This window comes from Suricata suricatta, chromosome 12 (assembly GCF_006229205.1).
Source record: "Suricata suricatta isolate VVHF042 chromosome 12, meerkat_22Aug2017_6uvM2_HiC, whole genome shotgun sequence".
NCBI lineage: Eukaryota > Metazoa > Chordata > Mammalia > Carnivora > Herpestidae > Suricata > Suricata suricatta.
The window spans coordinates 66480732-66497471 of NC_043711.1; the positions used below are offsets into that span (position 1 = coordinate 66480732).

The window sequence follows — 16740 nt, forward strand, 5'->3', positions numbered from 1 at the left end:
TTTGTACTCCTAGGTTTGTTTTTAAGGCTTTAAAGTATAAACCACTGTTAAACAAATAGAGTATTTTTACCAGCAGAGGAAGGAATATACCTCAATAGATAAGTGCATGCCCTATTTTATAAATACATTCAAAACTCCTATGAACCTCTCAGGCCAGCTTTACCTTGGAATTCATTTCAATTCAGTCCTGGCTGCTGCATCCTTGGCATGCACCACTCTGTGGATGAATTATTCATCGACATTCCTCCTCTTCACATCTCATCCTCCCAACTCAGCTCCTGCCCACCCGAGGTCTGTAATGAGTCATTGGGAACAGGTGCCTTCGGTCTGTAGTGCACAATCTAGCTCTACAGCCAATCAGTTGTACCTCCTTCTGTTAGCAGCTTGCATTGTCAGCAGTTATGTGGGGTAAATGGGCAATAAGCGTCTGTTCTCAGTATCCAGTGGGAAAAATGTCTAGAACATTTGAACAATATTGCTGGCAGAGAAGATACCCCAAAAGACACTTCCTCTTGAAATTCTGCAACTCTCATATACCTATTTTAATGTTTTAAAAATCAGATCTCCCAAACGAACGAACGGACATTAGCAAGCTCATTTTTTTGTTTGCTTGTTTTCAGTCCTTGCACTTTAGAAGACACTAGTTTCCTGGGGAAACCAAAGTTATAAATGTAATTCCAACTAGTCAACAAGCAGAGTTGGAAATAACTGGTGAGTCTTAAAATCTTTAGGAACTATTTTGGAAGGTAGGGATCAGGGAAGAGAGGGAGAGAGGGAGAGAAGGAGAGAGGGAGAGAGTGAGAGAGCATTCCATAATATCAGTGATTACAAAACTCAAGAAGATGCTGGGTCAAGATCAAAATCTGGAACCAAAATCAAGAGAGCAAGGGCTCCTTTAGGACCTTTGGTCAGCAAAAATGTTCTGCCGTTTAAACTGGGAAGTGAAATAAGCATTTTTATAAATGATCTTGTAACTGCAGAGCTCATAAATAGCCCAGGTGTCACCAAGAAGGAGATCTATTTCTGCATGAAAGCTAATAATGGTGAATGTTTGAAATGAATCCTCAACACATGTGACTGCCTTTTAATCTCAACTTGACCTCAGTCTTGGAGAATTTCAATGGCAAGTTCATTTCTTTTTCATTCTAAGCAATGTATATATCAGTCAAGATGGCAGTTCCATATGCATTAGACATTTGGTTTAAGCTTTGTACCAACTGATAATCAATCAAAAAACAGTGGTCCTGTGTATATGTTATTTCAGAAGGAAAAGGGAAAAAATCATATATGTTCTACTTTTAATTGAAACTGGATTACATGCTAATGTGGATTTCAAAACACTTACCCTTCCCCAAGATCAAGAGGTTAATTGATATTAACAATTTATTTCAATAGAATCCTTAGAACTTCACATTTAATCTTACTAGGGAACTAAATTTGTAATATATGACAGCATTTGTTGGAATCACCACCTTTGAAAGTTTAATGTAAAAAAAAAATCCTAAAAGTACTCTGAGAAATTGATCCTGGTATGTGCAATTAATGGTGTGAGATCCTAAAAGCATCAAGAAACATCACAAACTGTTTCTACAAAGGTGTAATGTCTCTAAACCAAACAGTTCAAGAGGGAAAATCTCAACTTGAAGTACTTAAATTAGATTACCTCATGTTTCCTAAATTCCACCATTCAACTTCATGACATTAAAAATAATTGGTCACAAGCTAAATGACTCAAATGTCCAAAATTATTTGCCTAAGATGAACACCAGTTTCTGTCTTTCCATTCTGACTTAGGTTTATTTCTCTTTCTAAGGTGGCCTGGGGTTTCTTATCAGAAATGTGTGTGTGTGTGTGTGTGTGTGTGTGTGTACACACACACACATAATTGCATTTTTAATATACCAAATGGCTTCAAAACCAAGGATGTAAGAACACGCATCTGAGTAATATGAAAAAAGTGTCAAGGGATTAATTTAAAAAGTGGCAATGATCAAGAAAAGGACCACCGAAAATAAAGTGTGGTCTATGCTTGTTGGGAAGCCCAGATCCCTCTTCAGGAATGAAGAACTTATTCTCTCAGCTGCAGGCAGCCCTGGTTCATCTCAGGCTTCCAGAAATAAATACATCATTAGAAGACCTCTGCCTCACTCAAGGCCACACCCCATCCTCAAGGCAGCCAGGGTCAGGTGACTTATCAAAGGAAGCTTTTACTAACCAACTGTTTCATTTCAGATGAGACATCTCAGAAGGGCCATGCTATCTTCAGAGTAGCGTTGGCTTCTGTTGATAATGCCTCTCAGCTCAACCTCCCTCTCTACTCAGTTCTGCTTCCTTCCTTTGTCTTTCACAGGTGTTGATTCCAAGATCTCTCCCTAATAAATGTCTGTCCCTTAAGATCCACCTTAAAGTCTACCTTCCGAGGAGCCCAACCTACACATACACCAGGTGAAAAGTGTGAGCAATTGACATGCATTGGTATTCTGTGAGGTAGATATTATTATTGTCTTCCTTCTACAGAGAAGACTAAAGCACAAAGAGGTTAATTACTTGTCATTGCTTGTTAATTTCTTGAGTTACTTGTCAAAGGTTACATCAATTTTGAGTGGCAGAGACAGCACTTAAGGTTCAACCATCTAACCCTAGAGTTCACAATGTTAGAAACTATTCTCATTACACTGGACAGCTCATTTAGAAAAACCCATTTACCAGACAACATGAAATGAAATGGATGATACAAACAGCTGAGTATTAAAATTGTAAAACAACTTTGATTTTCTAAATACTGATTCAAAAAATTTTTTCTTAGAGCCTACATAAAATTTTCTTTTACTTTTCCTTTTTTCTTCTTCCAGGGATACCTGAATCTGTTACATTTTCTAGTTGTAACTATTCATAGAATGAAGAATGATGCTCTTGTCACCAAATAGATGACAAATAAATAGAAAGACTTATTTCTATAGATTCCTCTCAACATTTTTTTTTCTTCCTTATCATGTCTGGATAATGGAACATTCTGGTAGGTCATTCCCAAATGCCATTCTTTTGAACTTATTCCTGATGAGTAGCCATAAACAGCAGAACTGCTTAATTCTGGTAATTTAAACAAACATCCTCTTTAAACATAATTTCTTTGACCATTTTCTTATTTAATAAACAGTTACTTTTCAGATGACTGTATACATTCTGAAAAGGCAGATGTGGAATAAAACAGAGTGGGTGCCATATTTGATTGTGTTGGAAATAGAGGTGCTTAAAGAGAATTGGATAGATTTGTTCAGTGCTTCATTTCCCCATATAAACAAAATCCAAAAGGTTTTCTATGAGTTTGTGATTTGTAGGTGTAGTAAGTGGCCTCATACCTTCATCTTTACAGACTTCAATGGTCTCTTCTGAAGCAGGGTTGGGCACTGTTTCAACATTGACACCATCTAGACAACAAGAAAGAGAAACATCACCTCAGAGTCCATTTTAACTCCATCTGTCAAGATGGAGTTTCCCTGCTTGTGGCACCTCCCTCCTCACTCCACCAGGCAAGTAGGAGCTTATTTCATGCTCTCATACACGGAATGGTCTTTGAAGGGACTAGCATCTATGACCCTCTTTTATAACTAAAGGAACAGGAATCTTCAGTTAAAACAGAGTCCAATGACCATAAACTATTTTTCAGTAAAGAATACTATCTGTTGATACTATTATACTTTGGCATTTTGCTTTTTCCCCCATCTCTGGAAGGATGGTATATATTTAAATGTTTTAATGGTTATTTATTTTTGAGAGACAGATTAACAGAGCATGAGCAGGAGAGGGGCAGAGAGAGAGGGAGACCCAGAATCTGAAGCAGGCTCCAGGATCTGAGCTATCATCACAGAGCCTGACATTGGCCTTAAACCCATGAATCAGGAGATCCTGACCTGAGCCAAAGTCAGATGCTTAACCTACTGAGCCACCCACATGCCCCAGGTTTTTTTCATTTTGGTAGTAAAGATTGTGAAAGTATATCCTCACAACTTTCCACAAGGTACTTTTATGTGAGTTTTTTTTAAGTTTGGTTTTTCTTAGCATAGCATTTCTGCTCTGTTAACACCAGGCAGTCAAATACCAGAGAGCATGTCTGATGACTGTCAGCACACAGGCCCAGGAGAGGGAGACCATTTGTAGGAAAGCACCAAAAGCCATTTGATGATATTATGTCACCCAAGCACAGGGTGGGGACTAAGGAACTTGGAGGGCCCTGTTCCCCTCAGAGCAGCAGTTAACCTCGTCAGAGTTGATCTTTCTTCTCAGTACTGTAAACACCACAGCGACTACACTCACATCTGGCTTCCAGGTTAATAGATAATTAACTTGCTAACATTAAAATAGTAAATTTCATATATGAAGGATTGTCAAAATCATTTGTAATAGATAATATTCAACAATTGAAAAAGGAATTGAAAAAGAATATACATTCTCATGTAATAGTTTTGGAACTAAAGATAACTCACACACACATGACAATTAATGCTTAAGGACAAATCATATGTTTTCTAGCCTATCTTATGTCCTTAATACATATGACTGTTACTTTCAGGTCATGTGTCTATTGGAGGAGAGAAAAAAAAATTAGTAGGGGAATAATTGGAGGTGATAAATCACTTTCTTTTGTTAGGTGACAATATCCTATAAAACAAAAAACAAAAAAACCCCAAGACTATTAATCTTCCTTGGTATTACATCTTCCCATTTCACAGTAAAACTCCCTAAGAGAGCTGTCTGTGTTATTGTTTTACACTTCCTCACTTCACAGTGTCTCCATAAACCACTCCATTGGCTTCAAAACCCCTCCAAGAATTCTCTTATCAAAAATGTCAACGACTTCCTTTTACTAAAACCAATGATCATTTCTTTCTTTCTTTTTTTTTTTTTCATTTTACTTGATTTCTCAGTAGTATTTCACAGTCTTAACTCTGCTCTTTCGGAAACACTGTCTTCTTCTACCCTGTTGCCACCTATCCAGATGTCTTGGTGTCTCAGGCTCCATGGTTTCCTTTATCTACATGTTGTTTCTAATGAATCTCACCCAGAACCATGGTTTTAAATTTCAATTGTATGCCAGTTAATCTCAAACCTGTATCTAGGTCTGCATCTCTCCAGATCCTAACTAGCTTCTTGACATCCCACATGGCTAAAAGTCCTCCCAAATAGACCATGAACAAAACTGAACTATTAACTGTCTCACCCAAAACTGTGCCTGGCAGCCAGTCTTCCATGTATCAATAAATAGTACCGTCATCCACAAAGTTACTGATGCTAAAAATATAGGACTTACCCTGGATTCCTCTTTTCCCCCCATACCCCATATCCCAATCCATCAGCACATCCTGTTATCACTATGTCTAGAACATAACACATCAGTCCATTTTGTTTCCATTTCCAGAAACAGCCATCATTTCGGCCTGCTAGAGCCTTCTAACCGGTCTCACTTGGTTCTTGTGACCCACTTTTACTTACAGGCAAAGTGAGCTCGTTAAAACTTTAAAACTTCCACTGGCTTCTCTTTGTAGTTCTAACAAAGTCAAATCTTACACAGTCAGACATTATCTGGACTTACGGTGTTTTTAAACCACATCTTACACCAAGTTGCCTCTAATGCACCATGCTCCAACCACTCTGACCCTTCTCCAATATGCTAAAACTGGCCTTGAGGCATTTACATTATCTGCATTATCTCTCCATCTAGAATGCTCTCCCATCATCTCCTCATTGAGATGTCACTTAATTATCCCTTCCTTGAGGAGTCCTTCCCAAATCAGCTAATGGAAAGTTGTCTTTTCAGCACTCCTTCTACCTGCCTTACCTCTCCACAAGACATTTTTTACTACCTTATATTTTTTTGGCTTATTTTTTAATCCTCCCCCCACCCCCCTTCAGAATATAAGCTTTAAGGAGGCAGGGATATTGTCTTTATGGTTTGGTGCTTCATCCCAATGCACAGAACAGTACCTGGGTCACAGGAAACCCTTGGATTTGATCATGACCACAGTCAAAACCATGCTGGTTTGAGATTGTGTGTTTCTCATGATGTGGAAAAGGCCTGCAGAATTACACAGTCCAAACTGAAGCTGGAAATCATAATGAACATAAAGGAGGTATTTATATTTTGTTAGAACAACAGTAGGTCAAAAGGGCTTTAATGGCCAGGACCTCATCTTTGATTTTTCTGCACTTAGATTAGGGAGGCTATGAAATGAGCCACAGCAAACATAACCTTGTGTATTGACAACAGCCAAGATCATAGATGAATCGTGCCATTAGACTTGTGCCAGCCAGTGGGTTCTCTTGGAAGAACAAGAGGTATATTTAGTGCTATTCTTTACATTGAGGGGTAAGCATATTGTGATGATAATGTTATCGACCCAAGAGGTTGGGAAGAGGACTCACAGCCTACCATTCTCTGCTGACAGGCGATCCCGATTCCAAAAACAAATCATCTGTTCTCAACTTACTAGTTAAAAAGAATGAATAAATAAAACACAGGCAAATGTGTGTGTCTGTGCGTGTGTGCCTGTGTTTGTGCGTGGGTATGTGTGTGCATGTGTATCAACGGGTGGGAAAAATCTACGTCGATAAAGATAGCTTGGGACAGAACAGTGAGCAAATAAAACCTGTGAAGCCTAGCAGTCAGGGAATGGCCTCAGCTGTCAGCAGTTACTTGACTAACACTTGTCAGCCGCAACCAGTGAAAACAGTGACAGCTTTTCACATAAGACTCCTCTTGCACGGAGCATAATGATAAGTGGGTTGGGAGCCGGGGTGGGGGGCGGTGGATGACAAGAGTGTGCTGTATCAGAAATTCATTTCATTGCAAGGACTATATCTTGGCCAAGGGAGCCAGCTGACCCAGTGGCGGCTACACTAGGTCCCTCCTGCTCTGCTTCAGTGCTTTCTCTGATTGGCCTCCTTCAATTCCATCTTCCAGGTTAATAATAAAAGATTCCAGTTCTCTAGCAAACGTTCCAAGGTTAATGTAGGAAGTTTTCAGTGAAAGACTTATCACACCACCTGTTTGATTTCCAAGAGTTCAGCATATGGCCTAGGATGTGCCGGGCACACATTAGATGGAGCCTGCTGTTTCCCAAACGCCCCCTCTGTGGGAACTCATTAGCACCTGGAGACTAAATGGAAGAATGATATCTTTATGCTGGTGGTGGTGTTGATATCGGCATAACTGTGCCTATCAGTCTTTTAAAGGAGAATGTGCCCGAGTGTAAAAGTGGGTAGGAAGAGATGAGAAGTTAAAGGTGGTGACAATCTCTTTTGACTCTTAAGTGCTACTTCACTTAAAGATGTTCAATTTATAATCTGCAGTAGAGAATCTATAAACATCCAACTGACACATCTGTTCTCAGGGAACAGAAGAGACATCAGGAAGGCTTCCGACTGCACTTTAGATCTGGGTGTGGGGTAACTGGGTCCACGATACCATCTCCTATAACACATAAAGAGACAACCAGAAACACAGCTCCTCAAAGCATATTGCAAAACAGTAAAGAACATTCTACTCTTCATGGAGGGAGAGCCTCTTATTTATTTCCTTTAAACATTTTTCATTTCATGTTTTTCCCCAAACTAAACCTGCTAATTTTGATCTGTCCAAAGGCAGCCAAGCCCTGAGTCGGCACTTGCAGCCTCTTAGAGAAGTTCTGAGCAAAGTGTTGTTATGCCGAAGAAAAATGGAATCCACGAATGAGGAATGAGAATGGACCCTTCTGCCTGGAAACACTGTCACTCGTAGTTAGTGGGGCTGGTGTCTTCCTGACAGAGACCTAAATGAACACTGAAGTCAATCTGGTGAAAAGCTATAGGCATTTCTACGAAATAACATTTGAGTAAAGTTATTATTCCCCTCTGTGTATGAGGCCTAGGGGACTCCTCAAAATAAATCTGAGCCCACCGGCTCCTTGGCTCTGCCCTTCCGTTTCTTCCGTGCTTGGTTTTTCCTCTGGACCATTCTCATCTTTCAAGAAAACCATGGAGGGAAAAAAATACATCAAGTCAATTTATGAAATATCTCTTTATGGCTAATATGCGGCACTGAAATTAATTGTAACCAATGTAGTGTGACTCCCCAAGCAAGGCAGAGAGATGAATCAGAGGCATGAAACAGAAAAATTACCTATGAAATAGGTGCATTTATACTCCTCCCTTCTCACCTGATTTGCTTGATGAAATGTTGAACTACAGTAAACAAAATTCACTCAGCACTCCTACAACATTTCTCTCCTCGTGCAGCATTTCCCAAAATGCAATACAAGATCTTAATTTGAATCTGTTTTTCTCCCTTGACTCAAGCAATATGCGCTGTGTAAGGAAATTTGGTTGATTAAGTTTTATGACTTTTATTTTCCTGTTTGATATATGTTGCAAAAAAATCTATTTTTAGCTAACTTACACATGGCAGTCTAACATATCCATACCGTGAAATATTTTGTCTTAAACAGACTATGTTGGTCAAGTTTACACCATAGTACATAACTCCTTGAAAAATAAATATCTGGGCAGGTGCTAGAAATACTAGAAACTAGTCAAAATTTTCTTTTGCCTTAAAATGTATATTATATACCTGATAATTTATTGAAAAAATTCAAAGGGAAATGAAGGCATGATTTTATAACTCATGGCTAGGAGGGTTTCCAAATGTCTTTTTTGGAAATTTTTAGAAAAGAAAAATTTATATAAAGACATGAGAACACAATATAAAACATGGAATTAGACTACAGAAAACAGAGAAGCGGAAGTTACTGGCATATATAACTACGGGTGAAAGATGGCCACAGGTCCTTTGTCTCTCAAGAAGTAGACTCTTCCCTCCTCTCCCTGAATCTGCTCTAGTTCTGTGACTTGTTTAGATAAATGAAATGTGGAGGTGATGTTCTGGGGCCTCCAAGCCCAGCTCTCAGAGGACTAGCAGCTTCAGCTCTCTCCCTCAGGAAGCCAGCCACCACATTGTAGAGACACTCAGGCTTGCCTATCAAATGGAGAGAGGCACAAGGGGAGAGAGAAGGGCCCCGTGGTGAAGCTCTGAGGGGCCAGACGGGTGGATGAATCCTTCTGCACCTTCCGACCCAGCCCAGATGCCCATTACATGCAGCCAGATGACCTTAGCCAATGCCACAAGGAGACGAAGGGTCACCCAGCTGAGCCCTTTTAAAATTCCTGACCTATAACCAGGTTTAGGTCATTTAACTTTGATTTACTTGAGTGCTTGACCCCACCATCTGTTACTATTACCAGCTCTTAATCCAGAGGCAGGAAGGTGGGGAATCCTCCCCAGAGGAGAACTCCAATATGGGAGCTAAAACAAGAGGCTTAGAAGAAATGGGGACACATTTCACAGAGCAGGCCTGAAAAATAACCTATGGAAGAGAGTTGTAGATGGGAAAACATTTGGAATTGACTTGAATGAAAAAAAGGTTTACAACAGAATGGCAAAAATACATATGGACATGCATGCATACATAAATAAGAGTGGCATTCTAAAGTGGGGAAGGAATGCTACTAATGAATATGTAAATATGTGTACAATTCCCTCTGTCCAGCTTTTTGTTCTCGGGGATATGGTATCCACTTGTAACATGAGAACCTGGGACAACTTTGTAGCTACCTAAATCCAATGTTCTAAATGGCATATTTACAGTACCACATAATGGTCTGACATCTGCTCTTTTCTAGTCCTCCAAGTGGGCAACGACATTGGCTTTTGCTCTAGGAAGGAAATAGCCATCAGTGCTTCTCCTGCTCCCTTAACAAGGCTACGCTGGCGCTATAGCATGTGTCAAAAACAGGTCAGTATTTTCCCGTTCCTCCCACCAAATGGAGTCAGAGTCAAGCAGGAGAAGTCTGCCAGTTTTTCTGTCTCCCCCAGCAGACGGTCTTTTTAACAGAGATTTCACAATAGGCTTGAAGCCGGCAGTGATAGGCTGCCTTTAAAATTAGTCCAGTTACCACAGCTCCTGTAGGGTAAAAAGCTTTCTGGTGGAAGGAGGAAGAAGGGAAAGAGAAACAACAATTAAAGTCACAGGAAGGCGAGGAATTTGTTCTAGCCATTCGAAACGCATGAGAAGGAAATTTATAGTCAGACTCCTAAGTCCAGCTTTATAACAATAAACACCAGTCTGGCTCTTTTCCTGAATGTACTGCCACTGGGTTTTACCCATGTGCGTATGCGTGCCATCGCACGTCCTAACGCGGCTGCCCAGTGTCAGGCTTTTGTTTCTGACTTTGAGCCTTGGCTTGCCATATTTCTGCCCTTGGGAAGCAAATTTAAGAAACATTTGGCGTGTTTATTACGGAGGAAGTGCAGCCTAGAAGAATGCTGGATTTACCAGCTCAGTAACATGCCCTCAAATGACAAGGTTTAGGTACGTTGCTTTCATCAATCTCCAGACAGTGCAGCCTCAAATCCAGCAGGGGGAACCAGTGTAGAAGTCTTGTGTTGAAGCAAGCATTCTCCTACAATTAGATTAACATTCATTTCACTCTTTCGGAAGGGCATTTTGGCTGGCTTATAGCTTTCCATCCTTTTAAAATGCCCTAAATGAGTGAGCTCTTAGTGAAACAGTGGTCTTCCACTGGTTGGAAAAAAATCCCATTACACTGTTACCTGTAAGTATTTGATAAGGACAAGCTTTCCTTTTATCAGCTTTGTCTGTCTAGCAATCTTCAGAGGAAGCCCATAAACAAAGAAAGTTAAGTAGAGTGGTGGATATAAACTTGTGGTTTTTAGAAGGGATTTGGAAGGCTTACAATAAATGTGAAGAAATATAACGAAGTGACAGGCTATTTCGTTAGCTTAAAAAATGTCACGCAGAAGCTAAATTCTCTTAGTTAGTCTGCCTTTAAGACCACATATTTATTTCAGATAATAAACTGCCATAGCATTCATGGTGAGAGTCACATAACACTTTATCTTCTCCGGCCAAAAGGCACAGTAACCTTTGAGAATTCTAGCTGTTGCATAATTTCTGTGTCTCCAGTATTAGTACCCTGCCCCTCACTCTTTCAACGTATATTTATTGAGCATGTACTATAAGCAAGCATATTTCAGGAATTTTATAGAAATAAAAATAAGAGGCCCCTGATGCAAACTGAGTTCACATAAGCAGAAGGAATGCATCATTCTTGATGACAAGAATGTAATCCATGTTTATTTCTTGATTAGAGAGATTTACAGAAGCAAAATCTCAATGTCATGGCCACAGATCACTGTTATGATTGTGTGTACCTCTTTTTGTGAACCATGCACAGGAAACGGAAGAGAAAGGGGAAGTAAACCAGAGCAAATCCATCCCTGCTGCTGGGGAAACAACCTGATGTGCACTGCCTGTTCATGTATTATTACTCATTCCTATAAAGGTGCCAAGATTTCCAGACAGAGCACATGCAGTTGAAATACAGTGGTTTGCAGATTCGATTGTCTCCATTTCTCAGTCCCTTATAATGGATTATACAGCATTCTCCCAGTGTGGGCAGAGCAGATGTCCAACACCCTGATACTGGATTTGACCAAGTTACTTGATTTGGCTAATGAAATATTTGTGGACACAATGTGAGCAAAGGCTTAACTGTGCCGCATAATGGAACTTGGTGCCTGTGCTCCTGACACTTGCCATGATGGGTATAGGTACTATCCCTATCCTATAGGTACTGGTCCCGGGCGGTCACAGCTTGCCCAGGCAAGTCACAGCTTGACGCAGAACTGCCCAGCTGGACCCAGCCCACTTCAGGTGAATGACAGAAACTTTCAAGCCTGTGAGCAGCAGAATAAATAATTTTGTTGTAAGGCACTGCGCTGGGGGTTATTTGTTACACAGTGGTTAATACAAATGGTATATTCATTTTTCTCGGGTCAGGATGGCTCAACTCTTTTTTTTTTTCAAGTTAGAACCCTTTTATTTTTAAAGAATTCAGTCTTTAATTTTGTATTTTGCCACCCAGCTACATTCTCATCTCACACATTTCAAAATTTTCTAGAACATACACAAGTAAAAAATTACTTTAGCTTACTTAAGGGAGCTGAATGATCTCAAAAATATGTACTGCCATCAATTACAGTTATGTTTTATTTAATAGAGCTATGTGGGTGGTGGGATAATACTAATTAATGCCAGATAATAATTATTGAATATTGGCTCTATTCCACTCAGTGTTCACATAGGCCATCAGATTTAATTCTCATAGCAACCCAGTGACTTTGGTAGTATTATTACCCACGTTTTATGGATGAGAAAACTGAGGCACAGAGATGTTAAGTAATTTGCCTAAGAGCTTACAGCTAGCAAGTGGGAACAGGCTTTGACCTGGGCAGCTCAAGCCAGAGCCCACAATTCCCTCCTTGGAAACAAAACTAATATTTGTTGTCTGGGTAAGATAAATTATGGGTCAGTAAAAATGTGGAAAAATGATACATAATAATAATAGAAGCTAAAGAGCTAAACTATAATGTCATGCATATTAACATGGAACACTAAGGACATTGAGAATTGAGGTTATCTGACATTTAAGTCAGGTGAGCACAATACTATAACCCTAAACTTTTTTTAGTGCTAAAGGTGTTTTTATTTTGAAATAACATTAAGCGATAGAAAGTTACAAGAACAGTACAAAGTATTTTCTTTTCTTAATCCCTGAATCTATCACGAGTGAGTAGCAAACATAACCACCTCCATCAGCCCTGCATACTTTAGTATATATTTTGTACAAACAAGGACATTCTCCTCCAGCACCACAATGCAGACATCAAGAGATTAGTCCTGACGACATTCTTACTAAGCCACAGACCACATTCAAGTTTTGCCAAGTTTCTGATAATATCTTTTATATTTTATAGGATCACACACAGTATTTCATTGTCATGTCTGTTTAGTCCTTCAGCCTAAGACGGAGATGCCCTCTTGACCTTGCCTGAGCTCTGTGCCAGGCGTTTGCCACCTCACCCCTACCTTCAGTGTGAGCATCTACCTTGCTCAGCCACACTTAATGGCTTTAGGAAGCAAGAAAGGAATGGAGGAAAGAAGGCAAGGATGCTTAGTTCCAAAAACTTAAAAGACTTTCTTCTGGACTGTCCTCACCCATATAGTTGATTTTAATAGACTAGTCTTAGAAAATTAAGTTTGCACCTTGGCTGCCTCATTATTCTAATGAAAAGCTTCACATGCATCTTTCAATGCAGATAAAAAGGATGTACATTCGAGTAGTCACGATCTCACATGGGTGCTGGCTGCTGGTCCAGACGTCTCCTTGGCACAAGGCACTTACCCGCTCACGTCCCTCACACCCCTTACTGTGAATTCCAAAGAATCCTGATGAGTTAGACTTTTATCTACATTTTTACAGATGAAGAAATCAAGCTTGTGGAGAGAAAAATAACTTCCCTCAAGTCCCACAAGTAGTGGGAGGGCTCGGTCTTACACTCGGGTCTGTGTTAGGCCAAAGCCTGAGGTCTCTCTTCCTTGTAGATTCCTGTGGTTTCTTCTGACCCTCGGTAACAAAACTGTAAGTCCTGAGAGAGAGGCCCTTGCTCTCGCTGTGGCATCAGCTCCCAGCACAGCGCCCAAGTTCCTTAGAGCCTCCATTGACACTTGTCAACTTGTCAAGGGATTAAAAAGGAAACTTCCTTTTCCCCTAAGCAGTAATTATTATTATTGTTGTTGTTGTTGTTGTTGTTATTGTTTGAACTGTATTTCAGTTCTCAATGTAGAAAAGGTATGTTATCTATCTGAGCCTATGTTTCAACCTCATTAAATTATGGATTTTTTTAAATATGTCATGTGTCTTTTATCACAAGTAATAAATCCAATGTAGTAATGTGCAGGGAGCACAGGAAGCTAGAGTTCGTCTGCTCTCACCACTGCCCAGCTCCCGCCTCCTTCCTCCCTTTTTCTCCTGGGTTGCGACAGTGTCCTGTCCTCCAGATCTGTTCTCAACCTAGAGGCCAGACAGTTTGTTTTCAAATGTAAGTTTGTCCTGCTCAAATGTCACTCAGAGGCAATAAAGCTCTGTGTGGTGGAGATAGCTTTGGTTTTCCCATCCTGACATTTTTCTAGAAGCCTCCCACACATTTTCTTCCAGCCACGCTGGCTGTTCATCATAGGGTTTCTTTTCCCCAGGGCTTTCCCTGCCTGTCCCCTCTGCCTGGAGTGCTTCCATGCCCTTCAAGTCTTTGCTCAATATTTCTCCTTTGCAATGAAGTCTATGCTGAACACTCCACTTAAAACTACAATATCTCCCCACCCCTATACCTGCCATCTTCCTCATCTGAATCTACTTTTTATTTATTTATTTATTTTTTCCAGTCATCTGTCATCTTTAACATATAATTTTGGTAGGTATTATATTCATTGCTAATAATGTCTGCCCCCACTCAACAGTAAGCTCCACCAAAGCAAAAATGTTTGTTTACTTCATAACCAGAGAACTCCTAAGTACCCAGAATGAACACACGATAGATGTTCCATAAATATTTGTGAGTTAACAAAATATGGCCTTGCATAGGTAGTTCACAAATTGCTCAGGAAAAACGGGGGGATTATCTCCTATTCCGAAATCATCAGGTTACTTATAAAATATGAGTTTAAACATCATGTGAGGCAACATATTTAAAGGAAGTCAGCCCAGACACAGAACCTAGGCTCCTGCTAGGTTCTGTCTTACTAGAGTAGTCACCTTAGAGAAGGAGTCCCTTCCTCAGGCCAGTGGAGATGATGCATAGAACTTGTTACAGTACAGTTGTCCAGGCTAATAACTTAGCACCTTTTAGGAAGGTGGTAGAGCAAACAAATCCCATTTGGGGGAAATGCTTGCTTTCCTGGCTGCCAGTGCCTATTCTTCTCAAAACAAATGTATTACAACAGCCATGCTTACTTCACAGAGGGTGTATAGAACCTACACTTGGTCTCCAGTTATAGGACAGAGAAGATAATCATCTTGGTCCTATTTCCTGCATCCACAAGTTGTGTATTTGTCCGTGTAGAGGGAAGTAGAAATACTTGAACCTGCTCTTTTTAATGTCTTTTTATGTCTGTTAAAAGAGACCTAAATCTAACAAAAGTTCAGTGAAAGGAAACACGTAAGGCTGAGGCGTGCAAAGGTCCCTTCCATATATTTTGTATGATGGTAAATGGAGTGCCAAGTGTTCAACACAAAGCTCAACAAATATCTGCTGAAGGATTGAACTTTGTAGCATTTCCATGTTGAAGGTATGACCCTGGAATACCAAAACTTGCCACGGCATATCTTGGTATAAAAATAGCGCAAGGCAATGCACCAGAGTGCTATTTTCAATATCACACACACCCTCTTAATAGATAACATATGGCTCTCCCATATGGCCTGTTAATACAAATACTTTTACCCTGATATGGTTAGCTTTTAATCCAAGGATTTCCAAGTACTTTACAAACACTATTCATTAGCACAGTCTTCCCTGGGGGAAGTTGCAGTGCCTTGCAAAGATACAAAGCATCCTGCATATAATCAATAACCATTAAGGAATGACAATAATAAGAAATACATTAATGTGGCCTTGTTTGTTTTAAAAGATAAGGAAACAAACAAATAGGAATTAAGCAATGTTCTCAAAGTCTTCTGAGGACTTCATGGTGCAGTTAAGGTTTCAAATCAACTTATGCTGATGCTTATGGTTTTTCTACCAGTTGACCTATGCTAGAGAATTGGTCATAAATTACATTGGTTTTAGGTATCCACATAAGCTTGTTTCTACACTGTAACTGGGAAAATGATGACCAAAAATAAACTTAGCATAATTGCATTACAATGGGATTTCTTGGTGCTCACTCTCTTTCTCAAACAAAACAATTGCACTTTCTGTTAACGTTAAGCCCTAAGGTTAAATTTCTTTCTATAAATTCCAGTTCTCTCTATTGTCATTTATGCTTCTGAGTCAAGATATCGGGTGTGCCTACACATTTGTTTAAAACAGGCACACATTGTGCTCTCTGCAGATGTTAAGACAGAACTGGCAAAATGAAGCACTGTTCTACTTTTTTGTTGAAGAAGAGAAAGGATATAAAGATAGAATAGAATAGAAGAATCATTCCACGAATAAATTCAAAAGCTGCTAGGTATTTTTGCCATCAGTTAGTTTGATGAGTACCTACGAAGCTCAAGATGGTGGAGAGGAAATAAACTAGGCTATTAGGAAGGGGACAGAAGCCTTTCCCTCTGGAAGTTGACAAAAGAAAGCTGGATGGAGTGGTTTCATGAGACATATCTGTCCATACAAGGTGAAATTGAGGCTAGAGATAATTATTCAGAGAAAAATATAAAATTTTATCTCATATATATAGATCTAAATAAATAGTGATCATTTGAGCTGACTTACATTAAGAATATCTCAGTAAGAGCTTCAGCTCTCTACTTGCTCTGCTCAGGTGGCTCTTTGGGAAACAAGTGTTTGGAAGTGTGCACGGGTGGCTCAGTTGGTTAAGCCTCTGACTCATCTTGGCTCAGGTCATGATCTTATGGTTCATGAATTTGAGCCCTGCATTGGTCTCTCTGCTGACAGTGTAGAGAATGTCTGGGATTCTCTCTCCATCTCTCTTTGCCCCTCTCTAACTCATGCTCTCTAAATACATAAATAAATACACTTTAGGAAAAAAACAAAAAAGAAAATGTGCATGTGCTGAGAGCAAGTGTCCCCCACGGAGGGCATAATTTGTGCCCTCACTCAAATTGCAATCC

At 39.8% G+C, this 16740-nt stretch overlaps 1 protein-coding gene across 1 annotated transcript in view; it reads right to left on the minus strand.

The window, feature by feature from the left end:
- LOC115274014 (ADP-ribose glycohydrolase MACROD2-like) overlaps positions 1 to 16740 on the minus strand; it is a 1308895-nt gene that overhangs the window by 93210 nt on the left and 1198945 nt on the right. Inside the window, exon 9 of the mRNA XM_029917378.1 lies at positions 3360 to 3428. Coding sequence (XP_029773238.1) covers positions 3360 to 3428 — 69 coding nt within the window. The remainder of the gene's footprint in view (positions 1 to 3359; positions 3429 to 16740) is intronic.